This window comes from Botrytis porri, assembly GCF_014898465.1.
Source record: "Botrytis porri strain MUCL 3234 chromosome Unknown BPOR_002, whole genome shotgun sequence".
Classification (NCBI taxonomy): Eukaryota; Fungi; Ascomycota; class Leotiomycetes; order Helotiales; family Sclerotiniaceae; genus Botrytis; species Botrytis porri.
In genome coordinates, this window is record NW_024066076.1 from 167,508 (window position 1) to 191,611 (window position 24,104).

Sequence of the window (24,104 nt, forward strand, 5' to 3'; positions counted from 1 at the left end):
TTCAAGATTTTAGAAAATCTGGAATGTTACAAAGGTTCCAGATAGATATAGACTAAATCATAGTACAGGATCTTAAATCCCATAAAAAAATATAAAATATAAATGAAATGCTTCTTCATCAGTTCATACAACTCACCTTCATTTATTATAAATACATATCTCTCTCCATCATCACTCACTCTATCACCATCAATTGAAAAGCAAAATGCACCAAAATTGTTCACCAAACACCACTCAAATCGAACATGGACACAATCGACTCCTTCATTTTCGGCGGAAGCGAATTAAGAAGCATTCTCGTCCTCACATTTATACTAGGTAGTCCTATCTTCATCGCGCTCTTCGCAGTATTCCGATTTCTGGCCCGGGTAGAAGGCCACCAAATCCATCTCTGAGCCTCATACCACGCCCGACGCGGAAAAAAAAGATGGAGGAAGCCATAATGCGAGCCCGAGAAGATCGAGCCATGATGGCGAAAGCGGAAGAAACCTCAACGGGGATTCCGTGTCCGGTGGAGACGTATGGGGATTGGAGGATGAGAACTTTTTGGTGGGGATGCCGATGGAACCTTCGAGATGGGTGGATGTGAAGGATTTGACGGAGGAGGAGAGGGGGGTTGTGAGGGGGAGGGATAGGCTGGTGGTGATTAGGAGGTTGATGGAGATGCAGGGGGCGATGAGGAGGAGGTTGGGGTTGCGGGAGTGGGGAGTTGGATGGGAGCGAAGAGATGGAGGAAGGGGGTTTGGATCATTCGTCTGGGGTTGAAAAGTGGAGAGGTGATTCTTTGGAAGGTAGAGGTCATATGCTTGACGGAGAGAGAATGAATCCATCAGAAATTGAAAACATTCCCATTATTTTGGGAACATAACAAGAAGGATGACTAGAGCTTTAGTAAATCGGTGGCCCAAAATTACGAAAGGAAATCTAGCGAAAGATGTCTTCGATTGGGTGTTTTCAATCATCAAATGGGTACTCAGATCTATACATATCAAAGTATATGTAAACCCAATAAAAACAAACAAAAACAGCGTCCAACTTCCAAGAAACCCACGTTCCTCACACCACTTTAAACTCCTCCTACCTCACAACCACAACCTTGCTGATAGGATGAGTTCATATCCCAGACGCCAACACCCATCACCATCCATCCAGCATCTCTCTCCCCTCAAAACTCAAAGCTAATTGAAACCCCGAAAATCCTTCCATCATCAAATACCCACCCCCCTCCCTTAAATCAAACCCTAGCACATAACATTCAGATACACAAACAACGATTTCGATCTCAATTGTATGAAAAATGTAAAACCCCCAAACTAGCTCCTAGTTCTTGATTCGATCGACCGAAGCTCCCTCCTCTCAAATCAATCACTCACCTCATCACCACCATTCAAATCATTCAAATCATTTAAATCATTCTCATCTCATCTTATCCCATTCCCTCCCCTCCACCTATTCCTACACTAACATCCCCCAAACTCCCACGCGATCTCGTCTCTCAAATCCAGATCCAAATTCAGAATTCACCCCATGGCCCATCCAATCCCATACGCTCCCCCCCCCCTCTCCTCCCCTATCAAACTCCACCTTCATATTTAGTTCGCTCACTTACCAAATCGCCATCTTCAAAACGCCACATCACATTTCAATCATACTTCAGCCACACTTCAATCAAGATCCAAAAAATGAATTTTCTGATATCAAATTCCAAATTATCATTTTCATTCTCCCACTAATCTAATCTCATCCACCGGCCCCCTCTTCTCATCTTCCGTTCGTTCATCCATCGATCCCTATCCCCATTTCCTCTCGCTATGCACGCTAATATGTTTGATCAATCAAAAAAAGAAATAACCAACAAGAAAACTCATTATTTGAAAGTCAATCAAACAACCAAGAACATCTTATTGCGGACCAGAGTAGACAGACAAACAAACGAAAAAAGAAAGTAAAGTAAAAACTCTTTCTCGCCGCTCCTAGCTACCACATTCGTAGTCTTTTGCATTCTCATATCAAACACCCTTTTTTTTTGACCCTTCATGTGCCTGTTTCTCGTTCGTTATTTTGCCTTGGCTTTCTAAATATCCGGTTCTCATCCATCCCAATTTTCGTAGGCTAACACCTTTTTGCTCGTACGTTCGTTTTCCAGAAAAGCGAGTGGTGTCGTGAGTATTTTGATCCATCCATTCAGTTCCATCATGTCATTATCGTGAAGACTCGTTCATGATTCCATGTTCGTTTAATCCAATCCCCCCTCCCAAATTGCAATTTGGTCCCCTCAAATAGCATTTGCACCAGTTGCTCTGAATCCCTTTGGTGGCATAGTCTTTAGTTTTCCAACGGCAAGTTTTTGAGCAGCAAACTTTTCTCTTGCCAACTCGATAGCACTCTTTTGTCTTTCTCCTCCAAACTCCTTCTCACCACCTTTACCCTTTCCATGTGGCTTTCCAATTCCATCTCCAAGGATTTCCTTTCCAACGATAGCATTTGCATTACCATCTTGACTTTTCAATACCATTTGACTTTGAATATTCGATTTTCCTTGGGTATCACCACTCTTAACTCTCTTCACCCAATCGGCTCTTCTTCTCTTGAATAAGTCCATGGACCAATTTCTCCAAACAATTCTCCCAGTCCAGCTATCTCTAAGTATAGGCTCGTAAGGCATGAGGGACATAGCGATACGTTCGCAGAGGGAAAATAGGGAAGCTGAAGAAGTAGATGTTGGGGTGGTCGTGGTATGTAAAAGGGAATCCAAGATGTGTGTTCCTGCAGACGACAAGGATAAGGTGATGATTGGAGGTTGAGGTGTTGGAGTAGCTCCGGCTGAAGGTGATATAATAGAATTGATGAGTTTGCGACGGAATAAAAGGTTTGAAGGAGTATTAGGCGGAGAAGGAAGCAATGATGCTTGAATAACATGAGTTGTGGTTGGGTATAAAGAGAGTGCGAGAATTGTAGAGGTAGGAAGAGCCAATAAAGAATTCTGAATGAGTTGCGCAGGTGGTCCCGGGATCTTGAGCATAGCCTGAGCAAGTAATGATCCATGAAGCTGAGATGGGCTGGGTTTTGGTAAAACAGGAACCGGAGCTGGTTTATCATCCTGAGCAGCGGCTGGAGGTGGTGCTGTAGCTAATGTAAGAGTTTCGAGAGAAACATCGGCCATCTTCAATATCAACTCATTCTTATCAGATCCATATGCATCGGCAATGCTTTTGGTGAGAGCTTCAGTGCTTGCACGTCGTACTTGACAACGTTCCAATAAAACCTTGATAATATTTGTACGTTGTCTGCCGACCAAACCTTCGATTTGAGGAGAAATTTCGGTTATCGCTTCCTCAAGATCTTCTTTGCTGAGACGATTCAAGACTCGAATGACAACGTAAGATGCGATTTCGTTTCGTGCCAATCCTGCGATTCGATCCTTGAAAATTGCTCGATAAATTTGTTTGAATAACTTTCCTGGACTGTGTGTCATGATTGTTTCCAAAGCCCTGGATCCAATTTGATCATAGACAATGCCATTGACGAAGATGGCAGATTGACTACCTTCCACCGTAATGTCATCTGGCAGAAGTGTCGAAATGAGAGTCTTTTGTTCCGAATTACCACCCTTTTTGGAGCTTGGGTTTGTGAGCTCCAATTCGAGTAATAATTGCAAACAAGGATTTCCAGTAGGATGCCCAACCAAAACTTGAATAAAAGCTCTATCCATAGAAGCAATGGTATCCGAAATAATCTTCTCAATTGCCCACAAGAAAGATTCTGGCACAGGACGCTTACTGAGCGAGAATTCTGTCGGAGCGGTATCCAATCCATTTATACCAACCTTTTCCTTCTTCTTGCTTTGTAGTAATGATTTTGTCGAAGATTTCTCTAAAGGTCGACCGGAAAGGATGATGAGTAAAACTCGAAGTGTATGGGAAGCGAATCGATCGGTGAGGAGAGAGGATAGCTGTCCTTCGAGTTCGTCCAAGGTTGCTAAAAACAAACTTTCCATCGACTCAGTAATCTCATCTTCTTTTGCCTCTTCTCCATCCTCTGCATCTGCCTTTGCCTTTGCCTCTGCCACATTCTTCTCTTCCTTCTTTTCTTCACCTGTAAGTTCCTCGGTAACAATTGAAGCCGACTGAATGAACAGCGTTTCACAACAATGACTTGCGAAACGATGTGATACCAAATGAGGAAAATTTCCGGCAAATTGAGAGAATAATTTCTTTTTTTGCTGAGGTGTACTCAACAAAATCAATCTTTCCATTAACCTCGAACATGATTGACTACAAGCAATCTTCAATTCCTTTCCTCTCGCTTCCCGGTATACATTTGCGAGAAAAAGACTTCGTTCTTCATCCGAGGGGAAATCGTTCAGCTCGAGTAATTCGTCTGCTCTTCGAAAGTATTCTTGTTCTTCGTCCTCAAGTAATCCATAATAAGGTCGGTCCGCAACTTCGATTGCATTTGTCCCTGTGGCAGCTGGGAATGAGGGTAAACTTTTGTCGTTATCTAGACCTATGAAAGAAACCTCGTCTTCAATTTGGAAAGATCTTCGCTTTTTTAGATCTTGCGAATCACCATCATGATCTTCTTCCCTATCGGTATTTTCTTCCCTCTTTCTTTTTAGGGTGTCTCTTCTACCTCTCGCGTGCTTATTTTCTTTTGGCATTTTGGAGGGGATGTGGTGTTTGAGAGGGAGTTGAGGTGAATCGAATGGAACAGAGTTGACCTGAATTGAGTCGAATAGAATTGAATGTAATGGAGAATTGAAAGAATGAAAGAATGAAAATATAGTGAAGAAATGAGATTGGATTTCTTTTGTTCTTTTTTCTTTTCCTCTGAATCAAGGGATATATGGAAGAGGGAGGAGGAAGTTGAAGCAATTGAAGAATTCGAATCAAAAGTTTTGGAAATGTGAATTGCGGGCGCTAGCGGTTTACTTTTGTACTTTATACTCTTTTGTACTCTTTACCTCTTTTTACCTATAAAGTACCAAAAGATTGTGAAATAACCTTGTATCATAGCTGAACCTTCTTGGCAAAATGATGAATTGGATGGCGTGAATTACCGTGAATGGACCTTTCGATAGAGTCGATCGAGTGATGGATAACGAATAATGAATGAACCAGTGAGTGCCCACTGCCCAGTGAAGTGAACAAGTTTAAGAAAAAATTGGTCAAAGTGTTGGAACGAAGTGGGTTGTAAGCCTTGTCGTGCCTTGTTGTCATACATATTGCTCGTACTTTTTCCATCCCAGCGTTCATCAAAGCGGTGAGATCTTCAGCCTTTTTTATTTTATTTTTTTATCAATTTTTTTCTTTCCATTTCTTTCCTTTGAGTTTCCTTTTTTAATCGAACTTTACTTGGGTTCACTGTATCTCTGACTTTATATTGATTCTCACTTCACTCACTTCACTTCACTTGATTCTCACTTCACTTCACTTCACTCCATACATGATGATACATCTCACAGCCGTTTCCTTTGGTCCGATATTCTGCCGCTTTTCTCGCTCCTTTTGGTTTGCTATGGCCCAGCCAGCCCAGGTAGGTAGGGTAGAAGAAGGGAATATTATACTGAGAACAGCTAATACGTTTGCCGGTATGATCCTTCGTAGGTTTATGATGGCTTTGACAATCCCAAAATGACTGATGATGGTGAAATCTTTGCGTCATGGGAATTGAATACATCGTAATATTGGAAGAGTTATTATTAGTCATCGCCAGGAATATAATCCTGTGGATTATGGTTTTTTTATATAATATCAATCAATCAATGCATTCATCATTGACTGTTGGAGTGAGGTTGTCATTCTATGTTGCTGGTAACGGTACCTAGGTATATACGAGGTACAGATACACATATATAATCGGTAAACTCAATTACTTATAGTTACTAGGTATATATTACTATTAGTAATTCGAATTCTCTTTTTGAAGAATTCTGTTGGTATTCATTCGATTGATATTCTTCTGTTGGTATTCGATTGATATTCTTCTGTTGATATTCTATTAATATTCGATTGATATTCTTCTGCTAATATTCAATTGATATTCTCCATCGGCATTCTTCCATTGATCTTCCTTTCTACTTACCATATACATCAAATCCTCCTCAAAATGTCTGCAAATGTAACATCTGAAACCACTTTACCACTCCGGGACAACACCACGCTTTCAACTGGGCCAGACGCTCCAAACCCGTTGAACCGTGCCGACGAAGTAGAAGATGTGAGAAAAAAGTCGATGCATTCATTCATTCCACGAGTTGTCATTATCATACTCTCATCATCATTCCACGAGTTGTCATTATCATACTCATCATCATTCCACGAGTTATCATTATCATACTCATCATCATGACCCCTTCAATCTTATACACATCCCTAGCTACCTCCACATCCTAGCTACGCACACCACCTACGCACACCACCTCACCTACACATACCCGTATACCTCATCTCAATATCAAAACCTTAATCCAGCCACCCATCTCTTTCATATCCCCATCATCTCGTGGTCATATCAAATCATCCCAATCATCCCAATCAAATGTCACCAACAGTAACCATCAAAATTACACATCATCTAACATATTCAATTATTCTAGTTACTCAATGCCGTGCAATCTCTCATCATCCCTTTCATCAAGTCGGCCGATGAGGATGCCATGATCAAACACACCGGTCATGGAAAAGCCATTCCCGGTGGAGGTCCTCGAACCACTCTTCTCGAACATCACAAGCCAGAGAAATTACTCCAACTCTTAGATTTCAATCTTCCCATCAATGGAAAAGGAAAAGACGGTTTACTGTCATCCATTGCGCAAGTGCTCAAATACAGTGTGAATACGTGGGATCAAGGATTCTTGGATAAACTGTATGCAAGCACCAACGCGGTACGTATTCATCTGCATCTCTCTGCATCTCTCTGCATCCACAATTGGAGCGGTGAAAGTTACACGTTCAAAAGAACTCCAGCTGAAAACTTGATCGATAGGTAGGAATTATTTCGGAATTAATATTGGCCGTTTTAAACACAAATGTGAGATTAATCCTTCATGGGTCATGTCTCGACGACTGATAACCTTGCATATCATCCATCATGTCAGCCCTACACTAAACTCATCAATAGGTTCATGTATACCAAGTTTCCCCAGCCTTGACCATTGTTGAAAAAACTACGGCAAAAGCTTTTGCCAATCTTTTCGGTTTCAATGGTCCTCGTGCAGGAGGTATCTCAACTCAAGGTGGTTCGGCTTCAAACACAACCTCCATGATCATTGCCCGCAATACTCTTTTCCCAGAAACAAAACAAGATGGAAATGGAAACCATCAATTCGTTCTCTTCACTTCGGCTCATGGTCACTATTCCCTGGAAAAAGCAGCTCAAATGTGTGGTCTCGGGTCCAATAACGTGATTCCCGTCCCCGTCGATTCTCAAGGTCGTATGATCCCCTCGGAACTCGACTCCCTCATCAAAAAGAGCATTTCCGAAAACAAAACTCCCTTTTACGTAAATGCCACCGCCGGAACCACCATCTATGGTTCCTACGACCCCTTTACCGAAATCTCCGCCATCTGTAAATCTCACAACCTCTGGTTCCACATCGATGCTTCATGGGGTGGTCCCGCCATCTTCTCTCCCACCCACGCATCCAAACTAAAAGGCTCCCACCTCGCCGACTCCCTGGCCGTAAACCCGCATAAAATGTTAAATGTCCCCGTAACCTGTTCCTTCCTCCTCGCACCCGATGTCTCCAAATTCCACACAGCAAACACCCTCCCCGCAGACTACCTCTTCCACACCGTCGAAGATGGATCCGAAGTCTGGGATCTTGCAGATCTCACTCTGCAATGTGGACGTCGTGGAGATTCTCTCAAACTAGCTCTCTCCTGGATCTACTACGGTACATCTGGTTTCCAGAAACAAATCGATCATGCTTTTTCCGTGGCGCAATATTTTGCCCAGTTGGTTGAGGACCATAGAGATTTAGTACTGGTTTCGCAAAATCCACCCCCGTGTTTACAGATTTGTTTTTACTATGCAAAAGAGGGAACCTTGGGGGATCGGGAACAAAATACGAAAATTACCCAAGATGTCGCGCAGAAATTGTTGACGAGAGGATTTATGGTGGATTATGCGAGTGGAGAAAAGGGGAAATTCTTTAGGGCCGTGGTAAATGTACAGACGAGAAGGGAAACTATGGAGGGGTTGGTGAAAGCGATAGTGGAGATTGGAGAGGGTGTTGTGGTGTAGGTTTGTAAGAATGGACTTGGAAAGAAGATGTTATGAGAGTTGTTCATTGTTTTTCAAGGACTGGACTATTGGATAGATATATATTTTTGCTGTCCGCTTGTATCCAATCTACACAAATCACAATGCGAAAACATCAAACAATCGTTTATATCCAATTCCACTACAAGAGTTTGATTGACTATCCAACGAACAGTACTCCATCTCTCACGATAACCATTCCTATCATTCCCATCATCCAACATTTTAAGAAAGAACGGAAGGAATAAAAGGGTATGAGCACTTTTCATTCTTTTTCGAGGATTGGATACTTAGATTTTTATATTGTTCTCATTCATTAACCTACCTACCTTATAATTCAAACCACACAAACCACACACCATAACCAAAAAACCTCAAACGATTATCTACATCAATCCATTCCATTCCGATTACAAGATCCTCACTACCTATCTAACAAATAGTACTGTACTCTAATCCTCCTCAAAATTTCTATTCCTATTCCTATTCCTATCATCCAAAACTCCCAGGAGAGAAGATGGAAAGAGATGATGGATATGAGAAATCTTTATTGTTTTGAGAACTGGAAAATTAAAAGAGATAGATTTCTATTATTTTATTATTCTCCAACCCATACAAACTATAATCAAAACGAACCAAATAGATTATTTATTTCCAATCCCACTACAAAAGCCTTATGAACTATCCAATGAATAGTACTATACTCCATTTCTCCTTACAAATTCTCATCTCTCATTCTCATTCCTATTCCTATCATCCAAAACTCCCTCCCCTCCCTTCCTTTTTCACAAGCCCCAAATCAAAAATCAAAAATCCCCCCTCTTCAAAGCCGGTTGAAACATCGAAATCACACTTTTTCTCCACCTTCCTCTTTCTCTTTCTCTCCTTTCCCTTCCTTCTCCCACACCTCCTCTTCCTTCTCCTTCTCCTTCTCCCACTCTTTCCCCATGCATATCCCTCTCTCCCTCTCCCTCCTCATGACCACCCCCATCCATCTCCTCAATCGTAATCCACTTATCATCTCCTCTTCCCCTTCCCCTCTTTCTCTCCCTCTTTCCACTTTCTCCCTCTCCTTTTCTTCTCTCCTTCTTTCGATCCCCATCCCCAACCCCCCAATAGTAAATCTCCTCTCTTTTTCCTTTTCCTTTTCTTGTTCCCTCTTCCTCTCATCTCTCCTCTCATTCCTCAATCCTCTCTCCCTCTCCCCCCTCCCATCTCCCATCCCCCCCATAGTAAATCTCCTCTCTCTCCCCTCTCCCACAGCCCCCAATTTACTCACCCGGTACCCTCCATTCCCATCATACATCTGTGTGCGTCTCCATTCTCGATTTTGGGTGCGTTCTTCGGCCGCGGTTTTGCTGCTGCTGTAGAGGTAGGTGAGGGCTGATTTCATGATTTTTTGGTATGTGGGGGGTTTGGCGGGGTGTAAGTTGTGATGTTTGATGTGGTGTACTGTGATATGTATGTGATGTATGGGATGACTGATGTTGTGTGATATGATGCTATATATCTCTCTCTCCCGGGCGTAGATAGATGGATGTCAATATCAATACCAATATCAATACGAAAGCATAAATATGTTAAGCAATCAAGTTGATATGACCCGAAAACAAAATTTTCTTTTGTTTTATATTCTAGAGCTTTGAGATGTTGTTGAATATGATATCGAATACTTATATCGTCGAGGACTTTTAGATATGATATGATATGATGATATGATGGAATAGATGTAGATATCAACAATGAGATGTATATAAATCCAAATGGAAAGAGTGCGAAAAGAAACAAGATAAATTAAAGCACCAGATCAGATTTCTCAATACAATACCATACCCAACTAGATAAACAAGTCAGAAACCCAGATCATCAAACTAACCCGTTCCCTCCCCTCCCCTCTTCTCCATCCCTCCTTCTCGTCAACCCCTCCCAACCCAACCCATCCGATGCGAAAACCTCACACGCAAACCTCGCAACAAAATCCCCCCCCTCTTCTTTCTCTCTGACGATCAATCATGCATCGAAACCGTATAAGTAATCTACGTAAGTATAGAAAAATCTACCTATCTATCATACTAGGTAGTATCAGTCTAGAAGAAAGCCAGCCGAAGTAGAGTAAAGCAAAGTGAGAAAAAGTAAGATAAAGTTTCACCCCCTCTCCTGAAACAATTACCGAAGCATGTGTTAATGCTCCACACACTTTGTTTTAAATATCAATCATCAATCATCAATCGTTAATCCCAAACATCAGACGAATGTGAATTCCATACAATCAATCCCTTAACCATAAAATCCCATGCGAAGTACACAGAATGCTAATTGGTGGTCAGGAAATGGGTTTCGTTCCGTTCCGTTTCGTTTCGTGTCAGATAGAGCACAGACTTACTTAGAATGCGTTCGGTTCGTTTTCTTATTTATTTGAAGAAATTTATCATGTTGTTAAAATAACAAGAGTATTGAGGCTAATATATTTGAAATAATATTGGATGATGTTGAAAAATGATAGGGGTAAATAATAATAAAGATTTATTAAAGAATTATTTGTAAAGCTTTAAAAAGCTACTTTATAATCAATATATAACAATCTTGAAAGCATTTACCATTTTAATTTATTTAGATTATTACAAATCCAATAATTCCTAATAATTTATTTTATAATTTCAAGTATTTAATAAACTTATTATTTGAGCTTACTAAGCATTATTTGATAAATAAATAAGGTTTAATAATTGAAATAAGCCGAAATAAATCGATCCAAACGCACCCTTACTTACTAGGCTGGGTATCGAGGTAAGTAGATAGGTAGATAGGTATATCATACTCTGCTGTAACATTAATATCAGCATAGACATCTACACCAAGATAAACATTAATAGTAACAGTAACAATTAAAGAGTATCTGAGTATATGAGAACGTATATGGCACTTCCATGACACATACCAATAAGAACAATTCAAGCGAGTAACTACCTAATAGTACCTGGAAAAGAAACTATCTATTCTCTGCACTCTACCTACCTACCTACCTACCTATTCATAAAAACAGACCAAAATACCCACGCTATGAAGGACATGATCACAAGGACACAAACTTTGCTGAAACTCTTCCCGCAATTGAGTACTGTGTCTTCCGGTGAGCAATATTCCCAGTTTTTGATTTGGCGCCTTCACTTCATATCCAAGGCTAACAACCTCGATGAGATCATACACATCCTCCATACCACTCCAATACCCTTTTCAAGCCCCTAGCGAAACCAACCACTCCCTCGATAATCCAATGGTTCGATTTCCATTAGAAGACATAAAAATTCAAATAGTGTTGTAGTTAAAGACTAATTGAGTACTTATTTGATGTCATTAATCCTTATAATTCCATATGGAATTTACTTATTATCGAATTTACAGAGTGATGAATTTTAATAGTCATCTCATCTCCTTTTATATAAGAGTTCTGGAGTCTATTTACTGTACAGACAACGCTTTTCCGACGAAAATCTTCGAACACTTAACTTTTGATACCCTAGTTTATTTATCATGATATGGAATAGAATTAGAATTAATTTGATGAAAAGATTCGAAATTCTTAAAAATATTGATAAAATAAGACACTTTACTTTTGAATATTTTTATAGTGGCTTTTGTTCACAATAAAGGAGCAGGCCAGTGGAATGCATGTATTATTGACTATGTAGATTAATTGTACTAAGGTAAAATCTAACTACGAAGTGGAAGTGATATATGCACAGTAGCTTAGAGCACGTGCCACAACTTCCAACACTCCCCCAGAGAGCTTACTCTCTCAGCTTCAGTAGTTAGTTTCTTTAAAATTCCTTTTATACGCCCAATAACTGATTGCTTCGAAATTCGTTATTCCTTGATCGTAGGGTTATTGTTTTAATATGGTAGACCATCAAAATCCGATCGTATGCGAACAGACCTTAAGCTTATCTGTTATTCCACGTGATTTTCTTGAAATCATTAATTTTTTTTTTTTTTTTTTTTTTTTTTTGATAAATTCGACGTAAGATGAATCCAATGAATCTGATGAAATAGGTGAAATGGGTGGATTCAGTGATTTTGGTCGATTTGGTCAATTTGGTCGATTTAGTCGATTTTGGAGCACATACCACAACTTCCAATACTCTCCCAAAGAGCTTACTCTCTTTGAAACCCCAGCATGTTCTTGAATCTCTCAAATATCACCCTTGCGCATGGTTTTGTTAATCCATCTGCAGCCATATCACTTGTATTGACATAGCTGGTATTGACTAGATGTTTTTCTGTGAGATCTCGAATGAAGTGGTGACATATGTCAATATGCTTTGATCGCTCGTGTAGATGTGGGTTCTTGGTTAACGCTAGCGCTCCTTGGTTGTCTCCGAGCATTTGAACTCCGCTGTTGCTCCCGATATACTGTGGTCGCTCTAAGTCCCTCAAGAGTTGGGCTACCCATTGCCCTTGTTTGGTGAACATCGCCATGGAAATGTACTCAGCTTCTGTACTAGATGTAGCTACAGATGTCTGCTTCTTGCTTGCCCATGAGATTGGTCCACCATAGAACATTACTACCCCACCAGAGATGCTTTTTCGATCGGTTCTATCGCTTGCCCAGTCTGCGTCGGTGTATACTTTGATGGTGCGTTGTAGGAGGTCATATTCTTTGCAAATATCTGATTGAACTCCCCCAGGCCCAAAACGTAGTTTCTGTTTAATAGTTGACCTCAAATATCTCATAAGGTTTTTGAGTGCAACGCTGTGATGTTTGGCAGGGTTAGACATAGCTTGTGCTAATCTCCCGAGACCGAATGCGATGTCCGGTCTAGTGTAAACCATAGGGTGGATCGTACTGCCGATTGCTTGCTGGTATTCGTTTACATCAGTGAGCTCGTCGTCTGGGAGCGTTGGTCGTAGTTGGTTGTAATCCGAGATTGGTATCTTCCTTGGAGTGTGTTGACCATGGGAGATCCCGAATCGGGTAAGCATTGCATCCAGATACTCTTCTTGATCCATAGTTAACACTCTCTCTGATCTGTTACGAATGATGCGCACTCCTAAGATCTTACTAATCTCCCCCAGGTCTTTGGTGTTGAATCGAGCAGAAAGGTTGTGATAAAACCATTGAATATCTCGTTTTTGTGCAGCAGCAGTAACAATATCATCTACATACACTAGGAGAATTAGCTGGCGCGGGTGATTGGTGTATAAACACGGATCCGCAAGGCTTTGTACGAAACCCATCTTGGTTAACTCTCCTTTCAGAAGAAGGCTCCAATCTCTACCAGCTTGCTTTAGCCCATAAAGACTCCGAAGTGCATGTAGAACGCGGCCGCGACGAACATGAACACCTTGAGGGGGTGCTAAATAGATTTCTTCTTTCAAGTGTGATTCGGTGAACGCATTTTTGATATCGAAATGGGAACACTCGAGGTCCTCTCTTGCAACAATTGCAAGGAAAAGGCGAAGAGTATCGAGTCGAACAGTGGGGGCGAAGGTTTCGTTGTAATCTTTACCTAAAACTTGGCTGAACCCTCTAGCCACTAATCTGGCCTTGAATCGCTCTACCTTATTATCCTTCGTCTTAACAACAAATACCCATTTCGTTGAAACTAGATTGCTCCCTTGTGGTAAAATGAACTCTTCCCAAGTGCCATTCTTGACCAATGAGTCTACTTCTTCTTGAATTGCAGCTTGCCAGTCTTTCGCGTGCTTTTTGTCTGCCATTGCTTCTTTATATGTATTCGGTATCTTGATCCCGAGTATTTCCGTTGCTGGTAGAGCGGTCTCAGCTTCTGCTGGTGCATCTGCTAAAATAGTCAAGATCTTCGAAGCAATTTCATTATTCGTCTCCTGTTCGAATTGATGAATATTTGGAATGGCAATCATGGCGTGCTCAATTGATTCTGATCCTGGCTTATTTAAGGAAGCAAGTAAGGCCCGAATGATTTTGGAGTCTCTCTGTTCTTCTATATCGTCGTCATCGCTTCTCTTTCTCTTCCTAAGATTGTATCTCAAAGGTGGTGTGGAAGTAGATGCAGATGTAGATGCAGTAGGTGGTAAAGTTTCATTAGGTAGTGCAATATCAGGTAATACACTCTCAGGTAATGTACTCGAATTCGATGGTGTATGATCAAGTGGTAAAGTTATATCCTCAGGTGCCCTTGACTTCGGTGGTGTATGATCAGGTGGTGAAGTTATATCAGGTAAAGTAACATCACTTTCTTTGTTGTTTTCCCCTGCCGGTCTTGTTAAATCATCAGCCACTTGTCGGATATTTCCATATTCATCTTCATCAAAGCGTGGTATTTCAGTCTTTGTTCGTTTTGGTATTGGCAAGCGCACCTCTATCGAGTCTGTGATTATTTCATTTGGTGATATTGGTGGATCGACTGGAATAGACGATGATTCAGGGACATTCTTAGGTCTGCCGCGAGGCCTGCGATCAGGTTCTATATTCTTGGTACCTTGTGATCCAGCTACACAGTTTCTGAGTTTGAGATCCAGATCCCCTCCTTTGTAGCTTTCGTCGATTGTAACACGATAAGAGCGGTAAGTATAACCTAGCTCTGGTGAATAAACCTTTATATGCTTGGTGGTGTCTTTTGAGTATCCCAGGAATATCCCAACCCTTGCTGTGTCGCGAAGTTTATCATGCCTTTGTCCTTTTGGGATGGTTTTGGGGTTGATATAGGCGTAACATCGACTCCCCCAGACCTTGCATGTATCGATATCTGGTAATGTGCCTGTAAATGCTTCGAGTGGGCTTCGATCGATTCCATTTGCATCTGGGCCAATACTAGTGCGGTTTCGAATGTATACGTCGTGCTCGACAGCTTCGTCCCAAAATTCTAATGGTAAATGAGCTTCTTTCAACATTGCTCTCATGTCGGTTTCTGCGGTGCGTATATTGCGTTCAGCTGGACCATTTTGGTGAGACGATACAACCACTGTAACCTCTGATCGCACACCAGTCTTCCATTCCCGGACGGCTTGAAGAAGCTCTGGTGCATTGTCGGTTCTGGCAGCAATTACAGCTACTCCTGTAGCAAGTTCAATTTCTTGCTTCCAGGCTTTCAGTAAGGGTATTGCATCGCTCTTCTGTTTCAATAGGATGACCCAATTTACCCTTGTGGCGCTATCGATAATAAGGAGAAAGTATCTGTGCCCTCGAATGGTCCTTGGGAAAGGGCCAGCAACATCGAAATGGATCAATTCTAGCCTTTTGGATTTTCGTGCACTTAGTTGACTTGGGATTCTGTTAGTCATCTTTGTGAGAGCGCACACTTCACAGACATCAAGAGTTGAAGGGACCTTGATCGGTCTCTGGAGTGTAGTGACTTTGTGCAGATTCCTGATTTTGTCAGGGCCGAGATGATTGAAGCGTCTATGCCAGATAAGGTATCTTTCCTTCTCCGTCATGGTTAATTCTTCGACTTCCCCTTTTGTACCATCAATGATCTCTGCAGAGAGCGCAAAGAATGCAGAATCTTCGTATCCTGGTTTCACATGCGAGATGATATACATCCCATCTTTCATTGTTGCTTTGATGATCTTATTATTCTTATCGTTTTCTGGTGTGAAATACATCTTCTTGAGACTGAATGTACCCTTGAGTCCTGCCTCACAAATTCTCTTGGCTGAGAGCAGGTTGACCCCCAATCCAGGTACATATAGCACACCAGCTAATGATGTCCTTGTTCCATCCTTGCACACCATGTCCACTGTTCCTCGCTCATCCGAGTACATAGCTCCCCCACCAACCGTTATCCTTCGTCGCGGAGTACGAATTAGACTTCTGAATAGAGAACGTTGGTCAGACATGTGTGAAGTGGCGCCGGTATCAGCGTACCATTGCGATGGGGATGCCTTACTAATACTTTCTTTGGTGAGATGACAATGCTCAGAATCAGACTCACTATCGACGACACTTTCAGTAGCATCGGAGCTTGATTCGGCGATATGAGCCTTGTGCTCCCTGCGTTTTTTGTCTTTTCGCACTGGAGAGGTGGATTGTCTTCTCTTCTGTTTGTGCTTTGAATCGGATTTCAAGAGACGCTTGGCGCGACGGAGCTGGAAGCATTTTAGGACTGAGTGGCCAGGTTTGTCGCAGAGTTCGCAAGTGATGATGGATGTGTCGGTCTCCGAGCTTGTGCTAGCCTTACGCTGGCGATGAGGTGGGACATATTTCTTTCCTTTTGCAAGGTGTGCCGAGTCTCCAGAGGTCTGGATCTCTGCCTCTTTGACCTGTAGATGCTTGATCTTATCGTCAATGCTTAGAGTAGAACTGACGACACGGATCATATCAATGATGACTTTGTACTCATCAGGGAGAGACAAGGTCAGGCTTTGAAAGAGTGATTTATCTGTACACAAAGCACCGGCTGAAGCATCCGCAGATAAGAGCTTTCGTCGAAGATCCTTGAGCTTATCCCATGCACCTATAATAGTCATATCAGGGGTATCGTCGAAAGAGAAGGTCTTGATCTTGAGGAGGTACTCGTCTGCTGCGATATCATCGATTCTGGAGTATTTGACGGCTAGATAATCCCAAAGTTTCTTTGCTGTATCATATTCGTCCACTAAAGCCTCATCATCGTCAGATAATGAGCGACAGATGTAAGATAATGCACTAGCGTCGTCCTTAAGAAAGGTGGCCTTTTTGTCGATATTGAGTCGAATCTTTGTAGTGGTACTGCCGCTGCCGCTGGAGACTTGAAGTTCTTCGAAATCCTGGATTAAGTTGTCGGCTGCTGCAATCCGTGCATATTCATGCAATGTCTTTTCGCATGTATAGAACCAACCTTTTCCTCGAAGTTGAATTCTTATTTGACGAGTCCAGCGTTCGTGATTCTCTTGAGTGAGAGGAGGGATGCGCTTGGAGTAATCCTTGGATCCAGTGTCTTCGTTCATTTTGAAGGTTCTGCAAGTAGAAAGCTTGCGTCGATGACCTAGGCGTGATTGATGGTGGAATGAAAGAGTGGAAGAGGAACTGTTTAAGACTGCGCTGTCCCGATTGGGATGTACTAGTGTTTGAAGGGAGAAATTCTCTTCAAGGCGGGGTAATTAAGAATAGTGAATTTTGATTTGTAGATAATGATTTTTGAAGTGATATCGAACACTATGTAGCAGGTGATGCTCTTCAGCGTTAAGCTGGAATGAATGGTCTTTTCAGTAATAACTCGTAGTTTTCTTACTTGAGGAAAAGGCGCGATGTAAGTGGTTACTTCGCTGTCGCTGCTCAGCAATCTGTTTGCTGTGCGCACCTCGTATGTTGACGTCGCGTTGCGTAGGAGCTTCTCGTCGTCAACCTCTCCTTTGGCAACGTAAGCTATTCAAAGAGCTTTCGGCCTTAGTCTTACTGCAGAGCTACCGGGCTCATAACCTGTTCACAATAAAGGAGCAGGCCAGTGGAATGCATGTATTATTGACTATGTAGATTAATTGTACTAAGGTAAAATCTAACTACGAAGTGGAAGTGATATATGCACAGTAGCTTAGAGCACGTGCCACAACTTCCAACAGCTTTTATAAAAGATTGAAGTTGAATTTCTTAAATTTTTCGAAAAATCGTTTTTTTATATAGAAAAAATATTACAAGTTATAACAATTGCATTCTTTAGAATATTAAGGTAAAAAGTTAAAAAAGCTTTTGAGAAAAAAATGATAATATATAGGATTGTGGATTATGTAAATTTCTAAACAATTTATTAATATGATAAAATCATTATAGTATCCCCCTTTCTGAAAAGCTTGTTCTTAAATATATGATAATAATATTCTAAATATAATTCTACAACCCAGCTATATTATAATTTATATTTCCTATTATTTTTAATATCTGATTTATAGTTTTAGTATTAACCTCAATATTCCTTATAATTTGATTTGTAGTGTTATCAATCGTTTTACAAAAATATACATTTTATAATTTCATTACTTTTACCAAAAAAACTTCAAAATTAATAGAAAAAGGTTTCAAAAATTGTTGAAGAATAAAATAAACGAAAAAAAGAAAATCCACTTAAAATAAATCTCTTATTAATAATATTAATAAAGTAACAATAATAAGAATACTAATAAAACATAAATTAACCTAATAAATTAATTAAATAAACTACTTTATTATGATATTAATTATTATTGGTATCACTATAGGGTGTTACGGGAGCTGCCTCTAGGGTCACGTGGAAGTGTCTAGAGTTCTCTCGAGGTGGTTTAGACTAAACTTCAAGTAGGAATTCAATAAGGTTGGTAACTGGTTGCAATTCTCGTAACTATAGTAATGAAACTAATGATTGTTCTTGAGCACGAAGCTCTACATTGTAATGAAACCCATTCCCTTATATAGACCTTCGTACTTTGATCGAATCGTCAAGTCTACTCGACTACTCGAGTCGACAAGTCGAATCGACTTTCCTTCACGTGACACTTGTCCTCGTGACCTGGTAAGGCTACCGCTTATTTAACCTGTGCTTACTAGCTAATCTGTAACCGTTGTGCAACCTGTGCCTACTGTGGGGTAGGTGCCAATAAAAGATAGGTACCTATCTTTTAATCACTGCTTATTTATTCGGTTACCGCTATCTTTAGTTACCCTTTAATTCAACTGTCCCTACAGTGCTGTTTTCGTAGGTCCCAACACCAAGGCCTTAGGTTTATCTTATAATCCATGTTGCGGTGCGGGTACCTCCGTAACATAGGGATAATGAAGTCAATATAGTACTATGGTTTATACTATTGTTATATTACTTAAGGTTTTAAAAGCTAAAGCTATGAAATGTATTACTATAATATCGAAAAACATTAACATTAATATTAATATAGTTACATAATCTTTGTCTTAATATTAACAACTCTTTAAAGTTATTGGATTATATTCTTTTAATTAATATCTCTTTTGCCTATATAACCGTTCGTCCTTTTAATTTTTTTTAATTTACTTTATAACTTTAATCTTTATAATATTATTATTAATTAGGTCTTTTAGGGCTTAACACAACTTGAATTTAATTATCATATCTATAGGGTTAAAATCTTCATTAATTTATTTAATCTCTATAATCTCTTATTTCTTATACACCTTTTGGATCATTATTATATCAATTATTAATCTCTTTTTATTAATAGTTTTGAGTTTTATAAAATAATTATAAAATGATTTAGAATTAATACATATAACCAATAGGATCTTATAATTCAGAAAGATCTTATTAATTATACCTTTAATTATCATATTAATATCAAAACCTAAAATTATAGCATAGAATTTTAATACTAATATATTTCTAATAATTCTTTTATACTTAATAAATAACTAATGAATAATATTAGTTTTATTATACTTATTTATTAAAACAATAATATATTCAATCTAAAAGGATAAATCTTTATTGTTAATAAAGAATGTATTAATAAATATAATTAGTTTTAAAGAATTTATATTAAGTGGGACAAATTGTAAGCCTCTTTTTAAATTATTAATTTATCATTGAATATATTTATTAAGAGAATCGGCATTTTCTCCCTTAAGATTGATAATTTGTATAATATAAAATAAATCAAAAGTTACTTCTAATTAATATATTATTATAATATATATTTTTTGAATATATTATACAATATATTGATTCTTTATTATTATAATTTTTCTTAATTTTTCATATATTTCTTATATATCAGATGGTTCTGATTTAATTAGATATAGATTTTCATATTAATTCTTTTAATTAAAATAAATCGTATTATTATTTCATTAAGTAATTAATTCGTTATTAAACTTAAGTGATATATTTAATATAAATGTTTTACATTTTTTCATTATAAACTTAATATTATAAAGTTCTTTTTATTTATAATCTATAAATTTGTTATTAATAATAATAAGTATATTATCTATTTGTAATTTTATAATACCAAATACTATATTATCCTTAATTGTATATAGAAGATATAAGTTGTAAGTCGATTATATCATTTTGAGGGTATTAATATAATACTTATAATAAATATTAAATTAATAATTGTTTACTTTTGAAATACTATATAATAATTATATTACTTACTGAATAAAACCTTTTAGAATATTCATTTTTGTTAATAATTATACATAGAACCTTTAAATTAAATTCAATATTGATTATATATATATTTATATAATATTATAAATACTCATAATTATCTCATTCTTTAAAAATATAATTATTATTAATAATATAATTCATTAACTGACTTATTATATTATAAATAATTATATTAAAACAATACCTTTTTTTCTTAATTCTTTTATACTTATATTATTAATTAAGATTTTAAGAACATTTTATTAGTTTTTTATTCTTTATTTTATTAATAAATCATAAATTGAATATCCTTATATTTTCAAATACATTATAATTTTTATAAACTGAAAAACACTATTTTCTATTAAACTATTAATCTTCTTTTATTTTAATTTAATGAAAATCGTTAATATTAAATTATTAATAAATATTATAAAGTAGTCTATATATTCATTATTATTAAGTTCATTATTATTTGAAAGGTAGAATACTAAATTTAATACTTATTTTTCAAATTCGATATAATTAATGTTTTCATTTATAAAGAAGATTATTAATATAGAAATTATAACTTAAGAAATTAATAATTATAAGAGTTAAGTGTTTTTGAACAAATTCAAAAGGATGTCCTTCTTATTTCTACTTTATATAATAGCTAATAAAATAATTAATTTAATTTTACTAACTTTTAGCAAAATTATTCTTTTATTCTTTTATAATATATTTTATATTACTTATATTAATTATACTTCTTATATATCCTTAATAAATTACTTAAATTATATTAATTTTGCTGTTTATATTAATTCAATAGGTTTTTCATAAAATTAGTTTAAGGTCAATTCTCTTTTTTATATATAATTTGATTTAAATAATATAAAATTCTATTAGATTATTTATTAATTGTATAGTACATATCTCATCTTTTATTTTTAATAAATATACAAATCTATCTAACCTTTATATTCTTTTATATTCAAACCCTTAAGTTAATAAATAGATTGTATAACATTATTATAAATAGTCTATTATATTAATTTAATATATCTAATATCTATCTTATTATTCATAACTTATTGATTTTGTTTATTATCTTTTTAATTATAATTTATTATTATAAAACTATGAATATTAATAAATCGAGGTTGATTATTTATAAATATACTTTAAATATTAAGAATATTAAAACTAGTTTGTTTAATTCTATAATATTGTTTACTACCTTAACAATCATTTATAATATCATTTTCTTTATTATAGAATTCCCTAATTTATTAATAATAATATTATATATTTGTTTAATAATTATATAATAACGTTTATGTTACGACGGGTAACATTGGATCACGTGACGAGTGTCATGTGACAGGACGTTGGAGCCTTTGGAGCTTAGGATCCAAGGAGCCAGGAGCCTTTGGAGCTTAGGATCCAAGGGATCCAAGTAGAACAGAACCATGGGTTTCGTAGAGCAGGAAGGTCTATATAAAGGAATGAGTTTCATTATAATGTAGAGCTTCGTGCTCAAGAACAATCATTAGTTTCATTACTATAGTTACGAGAATTGCAACCAGTTACAACCTTATTGAATTCCTACTTGAAGTCTAGTCTAAACCACCTCGAGAGATCTCTAGACACTTCCACGTGACCCTAGAGGCAGCTCCCGTAACACTAGACTTCTATAGTATCTTACAGCTGAATCTCTAGTATTTATATTACTATTATAGCCTAAATGCTCATGATTCGGCTGCTGTTACTAATTCGTTGTAACATTCAGATATTTAGGAAAATATATCTTTATTAAAGATTATTTGAAATAGATCTTCTTTTTATAAATAATATTGAATTAATATAATTCATTTAAGAAGGTATTAAATTATAAAATATTATTTAATCGGCTATCAAATGACCTGTTACGGGAGCTGCCTCTAGGGTCATGTGAAAATGTTTAGAGTTCTCTCAAGGTGGTTTAGATTAGACTTCAAGTAGGAATTCAATAAGGTTATAATTGATTATAATTCTTATAACTTTAGTAATGAAACTAATGATTATTCTTGAGCACGAAGCTCTATATTATAATGAAACCCATTCCCTTATATAGACCTTCTTACTCAGTATGATTAGTATGGCTTAGTACTGGTTTGTTTGTACTTTCATGGCTCAGTGTCTATCCCGCTGAGGCAGACTGAGCCAACCACGTGACTTAGTGCCCCAGTCCCGTGCCTATGTTGCGTCGTTCGTAACATGACCATACAATTGTATAATAAGTTGTAGATAATATAACACTTTGCTATAGAAAAACTATGAGAATAGAATACAATTTATTCTTAAAATTTATAATTACAAAATCAAGAGTAAAATGCTTATAAAGCGTATTTATATACTAGTTATATATATGTAATCGTACACGTGTGCGCATGCGCATGTGAGCGATCGTAATTGCGATTGGGGCCGATCTGTGACAATATAGAATCCTTATATTTAAAAACTATAATATTCAATTTCAAAGAAAGATATTAATTGTTTAAATTTTAATTGAATTATTAAAATCGCATTTTTTAGTGTGAAATTGTGCTTTCTTCTTTAATGTCCCGTGAGTCTGTGCACCCACTGGTGGGCTACGAAATATATTACTATAGTGTCGGAAGACGCTAGCGTCAACGCTAGCGTAGTCACATGATCCCTGTCCCAACATAGACAATCGGGAATAGACTATAGTAATAATATTTGAAAATAAGAAAGATAAAACTATTCCTTTATTTTTAATAATCTAAAGATAGGCTTATTTCTTTAATTAATATATCAAAATTAATTTTTCTATAAAATAAATTATTAAACCTATATTTAATAAATAATTAAATAATAGAATAGATTTGAAATAATTAAAATACTCTGATAAGTATATTAAGAATCAAAGAAAAAGTAAATATTAAATATTAATATTAGATAGATATAAAAGTTGTAAATCACTAACTTTTCAAAAGTATTATAAAAAGAATAATATTATATGTTTATACTTATTATTACATTTAAATCATTTAATTTAGCTATTTGATATTGATTATTTTAATAATCTAAAATGTTTATATAGTAATCAAATTAATAGATTTATTAAAATATATATTAATTCTATTTCAAAGATTGAATTCTTTATAGCTTTTAGAATTATATATAAAAAATCAATTATTTTTCAGAATATAAAATCAGGATTTCAAGGAATAGATTTAATCTCGTTTAATTCTAAAACTATACTCTCGAAATTAGATATTCGAATTTATATAACTACTCTCCTCTCTTTCAATCTAAATTAATAGATTCCTTAAACTCCTTACAATCTAATTAAAGCTCTTTCTCAATTAATATTAATTAAATCCCAAAATGACTCATTATTAATTAAACTCCTTAATATTTATATTTAAGATTATACTAATTCTAATTAAGAATACTATTAAGCAGACTTAGTAAGATGTGTATATATAATATGTATGAGTAAAAGGATTATTTATTTCTATTTATTCTTTTTATATAAAAGGGGAATTATTATATCTATATATATGTACTATCCCCATTTACATATTTCATATGTATATGAGGTAAAGTGTAATATGTAATGTTATGTTGTTGGTCACGTGTTCTGAAAAATACAAAAAGATTAATTTATAAAATACACTTTTAAATATAAAAAAATTTGTATTTCGAAAAGTAAATACAGTATTAAATAAATATCGACGTGTGAAAAAAACTTAATTATATTGAGGTAGTATTCTTAAAACAAGAAACTTTTAATAT

General features: G+C 36.7%; 4 protein-coding genes across 4 annotated transcripts; 1 reads left to right on the forward strand and 3 right to left on the reverse strand.

The window, feature by feature from the left end:
* Positions 1-398: 398 nt before the first annotated feature.
* EAF01_001137 (uncharacterized protein) lies at positions 399-830 on the reverse strand (the record flags this gene model as incomplete). The annotated part of the gene is made up of 1 exon (XM_038909387.1): positions 399-830. One exon carries the CDS (start codon positions 828-830, stop codon positions 399-401), a length of 432 nt encoding a protein of 143 aa, XP_038774199.1.
* Positions 831-2,275: 1,445 nt separating this feature from the next.
* On the reverse strand, positions 2,276-4,660 carry EAF01_001138 (uncharacterized protein; the record flags this gene model as incomplete). Its single annotated transcript, XM_038909388.1, has 1 exon — positions 2,276-4,660. The coding sequence occupies one exon, from the start codon at positions 4,658-4,660 to the stop codon at positions 2,276-2,278; it is 2,385 nt and encodes a 794-aa protein (XP_038774200.1).
* Positions 4,661-6,108: 1,448 nt separating this feature from the next.
* EAF01_001139 (uncharacterized protein) lies at positions 6,109-8,247 on the forward strand (the record flags this gene model as incomplete). The annotated part of the gene is made up of 4 exons (XM_038909389.1): positions 6,109-6,219; positions 6,599-6,886; positions 6,988-7,032; positions 7,123-8,247. 4 exons carry the CDS (start codon positions 6,109-6,111, stop codon positions 8,245-8,247), a joined length of 1,569 nt encoding a protein of 522 aa, XP_038774201.1.
* An 865-nt stretch (positions 8,248-9,112) lies between these two features.
* On the reverse strand, positions 9,113-9,658 carry EAF01_001140 (uncharacterized protein; the record flags this gene model as incomplete). The annotated part of the gene is made up of 1 exon (XM_038909390.1): positions 9,113-9,658. The coding sequence occupies one exon, from the start codon at positions 9,656-9,658 to the stop codon at positions 9,113-9,115; it is 546 nt and encodes a 181-aa protein (XP_038774202.1).
* Positions 9,659-24,104: the final 14,446 nt, after the last annotated feature.